Here is a 15082-nt window from a genome sequence, read left to right on the forward strand (position 1 = left end):
TTAAGTCATTTTTTTATATTATTGTTTTACTACAAATGGGCGTTTGTGTGTTGTAATTCTACTTTCCCCACAAAAAAGACCACATCAACTTCACTGTCAGAGATGACTTTGAGTGTTTGTGGATACACAGCGCCCTCTGTTGATCAAAACTGAACACTACACATTACGTCTGTATCTTGCGTTTCCAGGTCACGTGGCCTCCAGCCCCGCCTCCAATTGGCTGCCCGGCTCGAGTCACATGATCACATCTCGTCTCCACTGTGCTGTTTCTACTTTCTCCCGGCCGTGAGTGAGTTTGTGTTTTGTTTTTGTTTTGTTTTGCATTTAACATTTAAAATAATCCTCTTTAAACGTGACCCAGCGGAGAATAGATACACTTTAATGAACCCGGACGTTAAGAAACAGGTGAGTTTACAGCTTTAATGTGAGATATGAAAGCAGTTTTTGCTGTTTTGCTCTGTCAGCGACTCTTTGTCTGCTCACTTAAACCAACACTTGGTTACAGCACGTTGTTAAAGTTACCGTCTGAAACATAATATAACGTTATAGTGAGAGGTTTGTTAACATGTGGTCCTCAACTATAATGTGTTTCGATCGTTTTTCCAAAAACATTTGTTATAAGGACATCGAACATGTACTAATTCACTATTATTAGCCTTGTATTAGCCATGTGTTAGCCTTACTAACCCTGTGTTATAGCTGCTGAAGTGATCATTTAAGGTTTAAACAGTACATAGATCCACATTGTTTCTTAGTATAGATTATGTAAACAAGCCGTATTTATCCTCTGACAGCAGCTTTCATTTAATTGTACAAGTCAGGCTTAAAGTTATGGCCCATTTTCCTTAATGTCCTTAATTAAATTATTCTCATTAACGTGGTGTGTGTGAATCCTCATTAGGCCCCATCAGTAGCCCCATGGTTCCTGTTTCAGGATCAAAGTTTGTCAGATTTAAAATGTTTCATTTCCTTATTTTAGATTATGTTATAACCCAATATTGTTTGGGTCTAATTTGAGAAATAGTAACCTGGTTAAGGACGAGGAGGCACCTTGTACATAGAACCACCTTCTCTTACTATTTCCCATTAACATTTATTTGCAAACAAACATACAGCTGAACAAAAGGTCATTTCAAACAGAACAGTGCAACAGATAAAAACACAGATCACAGACAAGCTACAGAACCATCATCCATCACAAAATACAGCAAATTGTGCACATTACAAGTTAAATTGTGATATTTGGTTTGGTAAGGAATGCAAATAAATCAGAGCTGAGTCTAATAAGGTGCCAATACTATTGTGTACTTCCTGAAGTTTATGTTCATATCAGTGTGGGTTTTTTTTCTCTCTGGAATTCAGGAAATCAGCTTTTAAAAATAAACTACAGCAGCATCTGTGTCACGGAAGAAAGCTCTGTCTGTAGCAGGAAATGTATTTATTTTAATAACATTGGGGAAAAGCCACTTGTGTAAAGGCAGACACAACATTGGTGAACCCGTTTCCTCCATTTGCACAACTTCAAGTATTGAATAGGGATGGGTCAAAATATTAATTTGGTGATATATCGTCGTCCTTCCTCGTGCAATACAATAATCAATACGCCAGGGCAAATATCAATATTGTAATGAACAAATGAAGGCGCTCTAAACGGTCACTGACAGTTCAAACCAATGAGGGAAACTTACGTGGAGTTAACTGGCCGAAGAAGAGTGAGTTTACAGTGGGATAATGGTGAAGAAAGCTACGTTAAGAGGTGCTCCATCCATGTTCAGTATTTTATGCACTTTGTTCTCTATGTTGTGAATAAATCCTGCACTTTTAACTTTTCACAGACATTTTTGTTTCTTCACTTAAACAGATATCGTGATGTATCACTATATCACTATATGGTTGTCTTGCAATATATTGATTATCACAGAATCATTGTATCATGATATTATTGGTATCATGGACCATATATTGCGTAACATGAGGTACCCTGTGATTCCCACCCTTAGTCTTGAACAGCGTGGTATGAGTCATGTGGCTTGATCTGCGGCTCTGATGAGTCACATTTCTATGCAGTGGCAACAGATCCCGTGACTAGCAGCTCGGCAACAGTCCATGCTGATGTCAACACTTAAGTTTCCATACTTCCCCACTCTCTTTATCATCAATCATAACTCACAAATCACAAGTCCTCAGAAAACGGGAAACTGTCTTGCTTGTCTTTTAACATTTGCAGTAAGTGTTTTGGACTTGGCTCCAGCTGACCATGAAAGCTGTCAGTGGCTGAATGATGTGCTGAAAACCTCTAGAACCTTCTCTTTGTAAAGTCAATAAAGGTTAGGCAGAGGTGTGTGTGGTTGTATGAGTGTATAGGAGAGACAATGGTCTTTGAGATTGCCATGTTGTTTTATAGCTTTCCAGCTAAATGTACTTCCATAAAAACTCTTCACTTATGTCCTCTATACACACCACTGTTACTCTGTAAGCAGAGCTACTTCATGTGCACAGTGCTTCAGTGTCAGGTCACTGAGTCATAACTATGGAAACATGAACACATAACGTAATATTGCATGTTTTGTTCCTGTGTTTGGCCTCACAGCTGCAGAGCATCACCTGACACGGCTGACGCCACAGATGTTTGTGAATGTGAGAATGGACCTCCCTTACAATCAGGTAAGTTACTAAGGTTTTTTTTAATGATAATTATGATAATTAATCAGCTTTCAATCAATCAGGTGATAGTATTTGCTCAACAAATGACGTGATACAAATTATTATGTATATCTATTAAAAACATTAAAAATAGACATTAGGTGAAGTAATTTTTCATAGGGAATTTTATGTTAAAAGTAAACTAGATTTACAGAGGCAGTATCATTCAGGTTGAGAAAAATGTATTAGAAATGGCTGCCAGATTATGGCTGATTTTTAATCAGCTATTGTGTAATTTGAAGGGATTTCATATATTTAAAAAAATATATATATTTATTTTTCCTGTGAAATCACAGATGAACACACAGCAGTAGAGGGAAGTCATGGGATTTGGAAAATCATGAGGATGTCAAGAAACAAACAATCTATATAATTGGTTTCATGCTTTTCATGTGTTGTTTTACATGAAAATAACTGGTGGAAATCAGACCGTTCAATACAATCCCTGAAATCCTTGTGTCATGTTTGTAAATTTGTGTCAACATTTTCTTTTCTTTTCTTTTTTAATGTATGTATGAATGATGTATTTATGTGTTACTCCTGCAGCTGATGAATGTGGAGCAGAGAAGACAAGACAACAGGAGAGCACTGCTGGTATGAGGGAACACACACACACACACACACACACACACAGCTCCAATGAAATTAGGGCTGCAACAACTAATCATTTATTAACTAGTTACTATCAACTATTTTGATGATTGTTTTAATAATTATAACAATATTTCAGATTTTTAATCTTACTTTTGTTAGTTGCAGCCCTAAATATTACTTTTATTTACTGGAACTGTAATAAACTTTATATACAGAAGCAAATAAATGATCACATAGAAAATCACTCAAATGTGTTGCACCTTCTGTCCAGTACTCCAGGTGTCTGTTATCACTGGCTACTTTAGCTACTATGCTGCTGACCGCCATGGCAGTCTACAACCTCCTGACCCCGAGGGTTGTCTCGTCCCACCGTGCTCCGAGCGGCAGCCTCCATCTGCCTAAGGGCGAACCCTGCTCCGACCCCTGCAAGTAAGACACCATCTGCTCACAGTCCTTCACGGGTGAAGCTGACAAAATACCCACTCACAAGTCCACTGACCCACCTGATCTGGAGATTTTAACTACTAACTATTGCATGGTCTTCATCATCAGATATAGAATAGTTCAGTTGCCCTGGTGCTTAGCCTGATAGAAGAGCTCAACCTTGTTAAGCTTGAACAGTCTTTGACAAATACAACACAAGGTTCAAGGTGTTTTTACTCATTTCAGTCCTGCTATATGCTTAAAAGCTTGTTATTAAATAAAATTAAATAAAAACCACCTCTTTACAAAAACATCTTTCCAGATGGCAGGTTTCACACTGTATTTTTTACATTCCATGCTTGATTTATCAAAGAGACACTGTGATCATTTCCTGTCATCTCCCCTGATAGGTTTGTTTTGCTGGAGAGCATCCCTGAAGGGCTGGAGTTCAACTCCAGCACCACTCACCCCTCCATCTTCCAGGCCTGGCTCAATCTGATGGACGAGGCTCGCAGCAGCGTCGACATCGCCTCCTTCTACTGGACGCTCACCAACAAAGACACCGGGACCCAGGAGCCGACAGCTTATCAGGTCAGCAGGAGCTATGGATGTTTTCAGATTATGAATGTTTTATTTTCTAACTGCAGCAGAATAAATAATGACTAACAACATTAAAATGATGGTGTTGCTGGTACACAGGGAGAGACCATCCTGAAAAAGCTCGCTGAGCTCTCAGGGAAGTTGTCTGTTCGTATCGCAGTCAACACGCCACAGCATCGTCAACCTCAGTATGACCTACAGCTGCTCAATAACTCAGGTGAATCTTAAACCAGCTTAGATTTTCTCAGTACTATTTCCTTGAATTGATCATGTTTTCTCGTTACCATATCCCTTCATATCTCCTGCTTCCTGACACTCTCTAAAATACTGTAATACTCTTAAGATAAACCATTTCACACACAAACACATAAATCAAATGGTACCTTTCACGTGCATCATGCTGCACACATATATATACTTTTTGCTTTAAAGCTTGATGCCTGGTGCTAGAAGTGCCTTTCTGAACTTACCAGACTGTAAAGACAGACTAGTCTCTGTCTTTAGCGACTTTGTAGCAAGAGCTGCTATGAACTGATGGCAACATTGTCTCCACTGTTGTTGGGTGCAAGACAAAAAAGCTAGTGTGGGTGGTTTACTGTTTGAACTTAAATACATCAACTAGTGGTACTATACATAAAAACTGCTGTATGTCTTTTTGTACATCTAATAATAACAATAATAATAATGATAACAAAAAAGGGCTCACGTTTACGTTTTTCTTTGCTCCCACAAGGAGAGAAAAGCAGCAAAAGAGATTTGTGACTTCAGGTTCCACAGAGAGGCTGTAAACTGTGGGACATGACGGCATCATTTGTGTGTTTTTCAGGAGCCGACATCAGGACGGTTAATATGAGAGAACTGACCACAGGCGTCCTTCACACCAAGTTCTGGGTGGTGGACAAGAAGCACATTTACATCGGCAGTGCCAACATGGACTGGAGGTCCCTCACACAGGTGCTTGCACACACACACACACACACACACAAAAGCAGGCTAGACATTTGTCTGTGGAAAATTGTATACTTTATTTATTGCAATATATTCTACACTGACAGTAACTGAACTTTAGGTCACATGTTGCTGTTTCAGTCATTTAAATGTAACATGATAATAAAATAAATAAAACTGTAAAACTCTCCTATCTTATAATAGGACTATATAGTCCTATAGTGAGAGAGCAATATTTATTTATACTTTGATCATAAGTTAACAGTGATTTATTGGTGTCCAGGTGAAGGAGCTGGGTGCAGTGGTCTACAACTGCAGCTGTCTGGCTGCAGACTTGGGTAAGATCTTTGAAGCCTACTGGTTTCTAGGTGAGAGTAAGTCCATCCCATCACCGTGGCCCAACAGATTCTCTACCCTCTACAACAAGGACACGCCTCTCCAGCTGCCACTCAACAACACGCCAGCCAGCGTTTACCTGTCGGTGAGATATGCACATTATCAGTTTTCTCCTTTCAGTAACCTATAGCAAACGTCTAATGACCACAACGTTGCACCAGAAGTTTCAGTATATAAGGCTCTCCTGGACAATGAACTTAAAATTAAACTTATCCTATCTTTGTTTTCTCTTTCCTGTCAGAGTTCCCCTCCGTCCTTCTGTGCAGCTGGTCGAACTCCAGACCTTCAGTCCATCCTCAGTGTGATGGAGGACGCTCAGAGCTTCGTCTACATCGCAGTCATGAACTACCTGCCCACCATGGAGTTTTCACAACCTAAAAGGTAAAACACTCTTTTACACCACAGTAGCAGGTACACAGGTACACTCACCAAACATGTCGATGACTCCTTTGCCCTTGCCAAGACGGTTTTGGCCTCAATGTGACGTCATGTCCTCATGATCCTTTCCAGGTACTGGGCAGACATCGACACCCAGCTGAGGAGAATTGCATATGAGAAGCGTGTTAAAGTTCGCCTGCTCATCAGCTGTTGGGCGAGCACTCAGCCTGTCATGTTCTCCTTCCTCAAGTCTCTGGCCTCAGTGTATGAACCCAAGAGCAAACTGGACATCCAGGTGGTAAGTAGTGCCTCTTCATCGCTTCATTTAAGTGAAACAAGAAGCTGTGAATGTTATGATGCACAACATATCCTGTAGTAAAAACACTGTTCCCTGATGATCTTTTTGTTTTCATTATCTAGAGGCTGTTTGTGGTGCCTGCCAGCGCAGAGCAGAAGGAGATTCCCTACGCCAGAGTCAACCACAACAAGTACATGGTCACTGACAAGATAGCTTATATAGGTAAGACTCAGTGTGGTGACATCATTATCGCGATTCCTTCTTGTAGTTGTTCATTTGCAGACCTCCAGGTTCATGTGACACGCTTAAGTGAGACCACAAGTTGTTCATAACAGGCTTTTTTAACTCATTAACCTGAGAACATGGTTTATTCACTCACATTTACACTAGAGTCTCCATAGTTCCTTTAAAGTATTTAGTCCTTTAGTGTTTTTTATAATATTAATTTTATTATTAGGAAACTGATGTTAAAAATACTGAATTATTGTTAAGTGAGTACTTCACAGTTTTCTTGTCAAGCGTCACTACTTCAAACAATTGATTTATTGATTGTACACCATGTTTTATCAAGTGTTTTATCAAATGGGACGAATGTTCAATCAGTGCCTTTGTGTTTCCAGGTACATCTAACTGGTCAGGTGACTACTTTGTGAGCACCGCAGGCTCAGCGTTGGTCGTCAACCAGACGGCATCACAGTCTGTGGAGCCTACCATCCAATCACAGCTGAAGGCTGTTTTTGAGCGGGACTGGAGCTCCGACTACACCACTCCTCTCACCCAACACTCAAACCTCAAAGTTATCTGTTAGTTACTACAAACTGTAAAAATGTTACAACGCTGTAGCTGCACAATCATAATGTTCACGTCTTGCCATCCAATAGCATTTACTCAAATATCTAAATATGTACAAAGGAAACCCCTGGATGAAAACACTTGATTGTTACATTAACTTGGCACAAAATACAGTTAAAGCTGGAAACACATTGTTTGGTTTGACCGTAGGTGTGAATGTGAATGGTTGTTTGTCTCTCTGTGGCCCTGTGATGGACTGGCGACCTGTCCAGGGTGTACCCCGCATTTCGCTCTATATCAGCTGGGATTGGCACCAGCAACCCCTGCGACCCTCATGTGGAGGATAAAGTGGTAGAAGATGAGTGTGTGAGTGAATAAATGTTTGACCCACCACTCATTACTCAGACACTTGGCAGAGGAGTTTGGTTCAATGGGAGCTTTAATGGAGGTATATGACCCTTAAAAATGGAAAATTCAAAATGGCTGTAGGACGTGTTGCACCGTTACAGCCACACAAGCCATCTGCCAAAGCCCCCATGATGGGCCATGGCGTTACATAAGAAGTATTCACCTCGATAATGTGCTTTAAGTATTTGATGGGAAAAAGGACACGATTTTCTCGAATCATCACAAATGAGTTTGATGGGAAACTATTGCTAGCTATTGAAGTTGACCTAGCATTCAGACTACATGAGTGTGTAATAAACCAGATTTATTTGTTAATTTACTGTGCAATAACTTCAGATGAACACCAACACATGTCCCACTTTTGTAACATGTCACCAGCAGAGATAAAGAAGGAAAGTCACCTTTAAAACAAAAACCCTTTAGGTGTCACTAATCCATCATCAAGGTCACTGACAGCTCAGGTTATTGGTCATTTCCTTTTGTTAAAGATCTGTTATGAGCTTTTTCTTATGTGGAAATCCAACCTCTATGGTTTTTGTTTTTTTTAATCCGACCTCATCTCAGGGAGTAAATATTGTGTGTTTTCTGACTGGATCTTTTAAATTAGCTGGAATCAGTGGTGTGCTGTGAATAAGCTTTTTTTTCTTTCTATTTTTTTTTAAATACTCAAGTCTTCAGAAATGTTTCAGTTTTATTCCATTCATCAACCAATTTGAATTTCCACTGTGTGGAGTGATGTTAAAATTATAAGTAAAGAGATGGTTGTTATCTCCTTATGAATAAATTACTCTGATTTTTGATTCCTCAAACGTAACATCTGTTCTTTGATACACATGTTTTTGCACATAATTTACAAACATAAGCCACTCCTTACCTGCCTCCATGAGATTTAGGTGTAGATGAAAGGACAATATCTATAGCAATATTTAGTAGGATTAGATAGATGAGCATCTACCATAGAGAAAATAATGTACCGTCCCTGGGTGGGCTCGAACCACCAACCTTTCGGTTAACAGCCGAACGCGCTAACCGATTGCGCCACAGAGACAGTTGCGGTCCCCCCTGTCGTACATATACATTATGACGTGAGAATATCATGTCACCTGTCAGTCGAGCTCCGGCCGTCATGTGAGAGCCAATGAAATCACTCCTCGCTACCAAGAATTCTACCAAGAATTGACCAATCGGGTGGCGCCCCACTACCAAGAATTGCGAGAACCAATCACCGCTCGTCATGGGCTACCAAGATTTGACCAATCGCAATCGGTATCGCTACCAAGATTTGAGAGACGCTATTTCGTCCAGACCGTCATCTTTTGCTGCATTTTACAGTAAGTTCCGTGCCACTCTAACGTTTCAAAGTGTTTATATCACATTGTTATATATGTTTATTATACAAATAAAAGTATACTCTGGTGCCAGTTAGCTAGCACACCCGGTAACGTTAATGATGAACGTTTCATTTATTTGCGTTGCATGTAACCTAGCTGACAGTGACAACATACGAACGACTGTAACATTAACAGACGGACAATTCTCCATTTTTTTTAGCTTTTTCACCTACCGATAATGACTGTAATTTATTTCAGTACGCTTACAACGGTCACAACTGTATGCTTGTTTGCATAGGAAATCGTGTAACGCGACTACACTGTTAATAACGGGCTGGCGACTTGATAACTTATTATATTCTGTATTAAAGTATACAAACAGCTAAGAATTGCATTATTACATTAAGAAAGAAGATAAAGCATTTAAAATATAATATATAATATAAGAAACATATATTTTTAAGACAGATACTCTGTTAAAGTTGGAATGATTTTGTATTCAGACACATTGATCTTTTAATTTTATTTATATGTGCTTGAATCTTCACTGATATGTTTATAAGAGATTGATCAATAAAGTTTTGAATAGATATACACTTTATCTATGAAGAATAAATCACATTGTCATTTCATGAGAAGAGGTAACAAATATTTTATTCCAACTTTATGGGCAACAGTGAATACACAAACATACATTCATGTCCCCACACATTCATATATGCATAGGCCTACTTCTACTTTCACACATATGCATGCTTGCATCTATGCATTACTGAAGAAGACTGAGTGAAAATTCTATAAATGTATTTGCAGTAAGAGATCAGACCAAGCTTATTTTAACTGTTGTTTGTTTTCCAACCATAGAGAATGGATCCTAAATTTAGGAAGAGGGCTGAGAATGCGCTGGGCTATGCTGGATATGTGGTGGCATCAATGTCGGAGGAATCAGGAAGCTCTGATTCAACCTCGTCAATAAAAGAGCCTTGCTGAAGTATATTTCGCTGTATCCGGAGGGACGTTATGCCATTCAGTTCAAGATGGAGGCGAGATCCACAAGTCAGCGTAAACCAGCCACCTCCACACAGGCCTCCACCTCATCACAGCCCTCCACCTCACCGCGACCATCCTCAGTGCCTGTATCCTCCCTGCGGTCATTGTTGACAGGGAAAGGTGTGTCCCAGCAGAGCATCCACAAGTCTGTCAAGAGGCTGTTTATGCCACCAAAGTTTCATCCATGTAAGTATACAACTAGAAAAAGGATTCTGTGTAACATGGAGTTGTAGATGTTTTCATATTTGTAATGTATTCTGCTGTTAAGTGTAAAGGTTCCAATAATAATGACTTATATAAAACATGTTTAGATTGGAGGCTGTCTCACTATAGAGGCAACAACACTGTTCATTACACTGTTTATCTGTGTCCTTCCCATAGCAGCTGTACCTGTGTGCCCCCCAGTTTGTGAGGACAGTGGGAGACCTGCTGGATCTAATCCCAGCCTTGGTCCCCAGCTTCAAACCGACACTCCTCAGACCTCTCAGGATGCGGAAATGCTCTGCACTCATCAAGGTCAGAGGTCAAAGCATGTCCTAATCAAACTGTTGCATACTTAAAAGACAGATGCATAGCAGTCTAAAACTGCTAAAAGACAGATGCATAGCTGTCTAAAACGCATTGTTAGTGCATACTTGTTTTATCCATCATAACAATTGCTCTTTGCTTAAATGTGTTCTAAATTAGCTCCCCAGCAAGATGCTCCTAGTGTGGCAGAGGAACAGCCTTCAACATCATCATGCTCCACCAGTCATGATGTAGGTTAACATTTTGATGATGTTTTTAACTTCTTTCGGGTTACATCTGTAATAAATAGGCGTAATATTTGAAAATACTTTCTTTCTTTTTTTATCACTATTTTGTTTAATGTAGGACTCTGTTGGACCAGACAACATTGAGGGCTTCCAAGCTGTCCAGGACTTGACGGGACACTTATTCACATTAAAAGACCACAGTCTTGCCCTGTCAAGATTGCCCTATGGGAGTGTTTGTCAGAGTATGACAAAAAAAAAACAGTCTACCCTCCACGCTATCAAGACACAATCTCCAAAGGGAGATTCAGGGCCACAAAAAAAAATGTTGCACCTGGTGTAGAGAGTACAAAGCGGTATGTATGACAATGCTACATACTATTATATAATGTCTTTTATGAACACTAATGCTGCCCATACCTTTGCAGATGCTTTGCAGGAGGGAAAAGCCCAGCACAGTGGCCTGACTGCAATCGTGTGTGTGAGGCACTTTTTATTCAACTTTGCAAGGGGTATCGTGGACCCAGGCGCATTGATGGAGTCAGGAAAGAGCGTTGGAGCCTTGTCACCAAAGCATATCTTCACATCCGCCAAGTCATTCTAAATAATGCCATGGTGATGGAGAAGACCACCATCCAGCTCCCGGTGATGAATACTGCAACCATCGCTAGTTGGTGAGTTAATAAAAGGGAATAACATAGTATCTGTGCTCTGTTCTGTGTAGATATATTGCATATATATGATACACTATGGTATACAAACAAATGTATACTTTGAATATTTTTAGGTACAATAAACTTCAGAAAAAGCAGGAGAAGAGCATGCTGGAGCAAGGCCTGTCTATTCCAAAGAACACTAATGTGAGCCCAGAGAGCTTGCCTCTTGCAGTTGTGAGGAAAGACAGGCCCTGTGTCCCGACCAGCAGTGTGGCAAATCCCCACATCTTTGTCCTGCCCTCTAACACGGCAGGGACCGCGCAGCTGAAACAGCGACGGAACCTGCCAGTGACTCCATCTGCAATTCGGCCACCATTCCTTGCAGCTCTCGATCAACCTCTTCATCCTCCCCAGCCTGTACCACAACCTCTCCTGCTTGCACCACAACCTCTCCTGCCTGCACCGCAACCTCTCCTGCTTGCACCACAACCTCTCCTGCTTGCACCACAAGCAGTACTTCGGAAATTGGTACTGCCAAGCCACAGCCACTACAACTCTGGCTGAGTGGAAGGCCTCATTTGAAGCCCGGGGTTATGGCAAAAGGAAAGATGCACCACCACAGTAATTTTGTATTTGTATTGTATTGTATTTGTCTTCACTTATCTAATATTATATATATTCTATTCTAGTTTGTTGTGTTAATAATAATCTATTTTATTTATTCGATTATATTCTGTTGTGGTACTATGTGTGTGTGTATATAAGGTATTCTGTTCTGTTTTATATGTATATATTATTGTATATTGCTATTTTTTATCTGTTATATACACTGTTTCACTGGAGTTGCATTATTGTTTACATGTGTATATATTTATTAGAATGCTCACTCTTTTTTTTACTGATTTTATTACTGCACTGGTTGTTTTTATTTGTTTGTAATAAATTTGTATTCAGATGGCTTTGTCCATCAAGTGTTATTTTGCATTCAAATACAATATACATTATAATATAAGATAATCCTTTATTAGTCCCATGCACAGGAGGAAATTTTCACACACACCACATGGGGGGGGTATTATCACACCAGAGATAATAATTTAGCCATTATCCATCATATCAAAGGGCCAAGTTGCAAGTTATTGTAATTCTGCAACAAAGGTGTGTGTAATATTACTTCTACTTACTCATCAAAATCAAGTTATATGACATTCATCATTTAATTACTTGATGATTGTCTATTGCTTAATCATATGATAAGCATACACATCTTTATTTTACAGCCAATGCTTGTGATAGACAATATATACGTTTTACATAAAAAGAAAATGGTAACCTTATACCTTTCATATTACTGGTAATAGTAGTCAATAATTGTGCTAAACGATATTTCAATGTTAACATACAGCACACAATGTTGGTAAACTTATACATGTTATATTATAACGTTAACAGTCATTAATTGTGATAAACTAGATACTGAAATGTTTACAAACACCAAAAACGGCTTTATTAATTAATACCATAACCAATTTACAATGCAGTTCGCTTCAAAAGTGACGGGAGACACGGGACGCGAACCGTAACCGCAACGGCATATCATGGTAGGGTGTCGCCATAAATTGAGCTGAGCAGGCTATGTCTAATCATTCCGGAAGTGAACTCATGTATCTCAATCTCAACGTGGCCACGTGTCCTAAAACTACATTCAAATGTGGTTTCTGGTGTTCAAAACTGTAATTAACGTAGTCTGTTCATGGTCGCTCAAGACATGTGTTAATACCAGGTGTGTGTGTGTGTGCGTGAGAAATGAGATGTTCTCCAGGTAACCACATGGTGGCACCATTGGATCTATATTCACAATACTTCGCAACAAACGCTTTATATCTTTTAAGACATCCTCGGGTGATCATAAATGTCATCATGAAACATCATGATAAATAATACCTAATCATAACCAATCAGACCGTAAACAACGAGCTGCTGCTGTGTTTTATGTCCACTTGGAGTCTGCGGCTAATAGCTGGCTAGCGACAACAAACGGACATTACGTCACGAAATCAACTTTTATTTTGTAGTAATGAGTAACGAAGATGGTTAAGGGAAATGTATCCGAGTAAAAGTACACATCTTATTTAGTAAAAATATACAAGTATTTGTATTTCATTACATTATAACACGGCACATAATCAACACTGACTTTGCCAACTGTGCCGCCGTTTCTATCAACGAGTCTGAGATCCAGAAAAGTCAAAATGATCCGTCCCTGGGTGGGCTTGAACCACCAACCTTTCGGTTAACAGCCGAACGCGCTAACCGATTGCGCCACAGAGACCGCTGGTCCTGGGACTACTTAACGATATTTTTCAACTCTACATATGTGTCAAGTGAGAAAGGCTCAATGATTTGGAATCTCTACTGAGACTGAAAACTGAGTTTTTTATTCATTTATTTCTGGTATGATAGGCCTGAATGGCATGGCTTGGTTTAGTTTGTTGCTGGCGGTTTCTTGTGAGTTGGGAAGAGGGAGACTCCTTATTCATGAAGGTCCACAGTAATAAAATAATTGTTTTTTAGTTCGCACAGACATGGCAGCTACTGGTCTACTAAAGTTTATGTGACATTTAAGGCAAAAATGTTTTTCAAACACAGAAGTCACAATATGACGTGAACATACTGACCGAGGCAACAGTGGTTTAAAATATCAGTTTTCAGCTGGGAAAGATTGTCTGATGGTGAGAAAAGGAGAATGCAATTGCTTCAAATGAACCAGTGGGATTATACGCGCGTTGATCCTGTACGATATCTCTTTTATACGTAGAAGAAGCAGTGAGCTGTGTGTTTATTCTGCTCTTATCACGACTGTACCACCCAGTTACTGTAATGCTGTAATGGAGAGAGAGGGTGACCTGCCAGGGGACTAGCTCTGTGTGGGTGAGACCACAATTATACCAATGTGCTAATTTTATCCCCTATATAATTATGTGGAGTTAAAACAACAGCATCTGCATGTTCACTGTTTTTACATGGGTGGGAAAGAAAAACAATGAAGAAATTCAAGATTCAAGAATCAAGTTTTTATTTGTCACATGTGGATGTACAAGTACACCCCCAGTGAAATGACTTTACAACAAGCCCCACTGTGCAACTGTGCAACAATAAAATAAAAATGAAAATACATTTAAATTTAAAACCCAGTTTTGCAAAATAATCTGCGAACAAAAACACAAAGCACTGTATTCACACAGGAGGTTTGTCATTTTCTTCTAAGATCTTCAGAACTGAGGATGTTTTCTGGATGAGAGTTGAAAGTTCTTCAAACACCAGCATGTCCACTTCAGAAGTCTTTATTGTCATTATACAAAAAGTATAACAAATTGCTACAATCATTTAAGTAGATTTTTTTCCTCATTAATGTTCACACAGCACCCCATTATGAAAGAATTGTAGAATTGTTTGCAAATTTATTAAAGAACAATAACTGAAATATCACATTGCCATAAGTATTCAGACCCTTTGCTGTGACACTAATATATTTAACTCAGGTGCTGTCCATTTCTTCTGATCATCGTTGAGATGGTTCTACACCTTTATTGGAGTCCAGCTGTGTTTAATTAAATAGATTCGACTTGATTAGGAAAGGCGCACACCTGTCTATAGAAGACCTTTCAGCTCACAGTGCATGTCAGGGCAAATGAGAATCATGAGGTTAAAGGAACTGCCCAAAGAGCTCAGAGACAGAATTGTGGCAAGGCA

The 15082-nt window shown here is 39.5% G+C and overlaps 2 protein-coding genes and 2 non-coding genes across 6 annotated transcripts; 2 read left to right on the forward strand and 2 right to left on the reverse strand.

Annotated features, from left to right (window-relative positions):
- The first annotated feature begins 231 nt into the window (after positions 1–231).
- pld3 (phospholipase D family, member 3) lies at positions 232–8349 on the forward strand. 3 transcript variants are annotated; one of them, XM_044031271.1, is made up of 12 exons: positions 232–289; positions 2591–2664; positions 3250–3297; positions 3569–3726; positions 4131–4311; positions 4420–4537; positions 5147–5274; positions 5552–5749; positions 5906–6045; positions 6175–6340; positions 6463–6562; positions 6961–8349. In XM_044031271.1, the coding sequence occupies exons 2-12, from the start codon at positions 2626–2628 to the stop codon at positions 7146–7148; spliced, it is 1464 nt and encodes a 487-aa protein (XP_043887206.1). In that variant the 5' UTR covers positions 232–289; positions 2591–2625; the 3' UTR covers positions 7149–8349. The 3 variants fall into 3 exon arrangements, with proteins under 3 accessions (XP_043887206.1, XP_043887205.1, XP_043887207.1); XM_044031270.1 differs by having other exon boundaries at positions 233–405; XM_044031272.1 differs by having other exon boundaries at positions 243–285.
- A 165-nt stretch (positions 8350–8514) lies between these two features.
- Positions 8515–8588, reverse strand: trnan-guu. The gene has a single exon. It is a non-coding gene; the product is annotated as a tRNA-Asn (tRNA).
- Positions 8589–10825: 2237 nt separating this feature from the next.
- Positions 10826–12002, forward strand: LOC122773097 (probable helicase with zinc finger domain). Its single transcript, XM_044031490.1, has 3 exons — positions 10826–11029; positions 11102–11347; positions 11461–12002. Exons 2-3 carry the CDS (start codon positions 11286–11288, stop codon positions 11891–11893), a joined length of 495 nt encoding a protein of 164 aa, XP_043887425.1. The 5' UTR covers positions 10826–11029; positions 11102–11285; the 3' UTR covers positions 11894–12002.
- A 1585-nt stretch (positions 12003–13587) lies between these two features.
- On the reverse strand, positions 13588–13661 carry trnan-guu. The gene has a single exon. It is a non-coding gene; the product is annotated as a tRNA-Asn (tRNA).
- Positions 13662–15082: the final 1421 nt, after the last annotated feature.

This window comes from Solea senegalensis, linkage group LG8 (assembly GCF_019176455.1).
Source record: "Solea senegalensis isolate Sse05_10M linkage group LG8, IFAPA_SoseM_1, whole genome shotgun sequence".
NCBI lineage: Eukaryota > Metazoa > Chordata > Actinopteri > Pleuronectiformes > Soleidae > Solea > Solea senegalensis.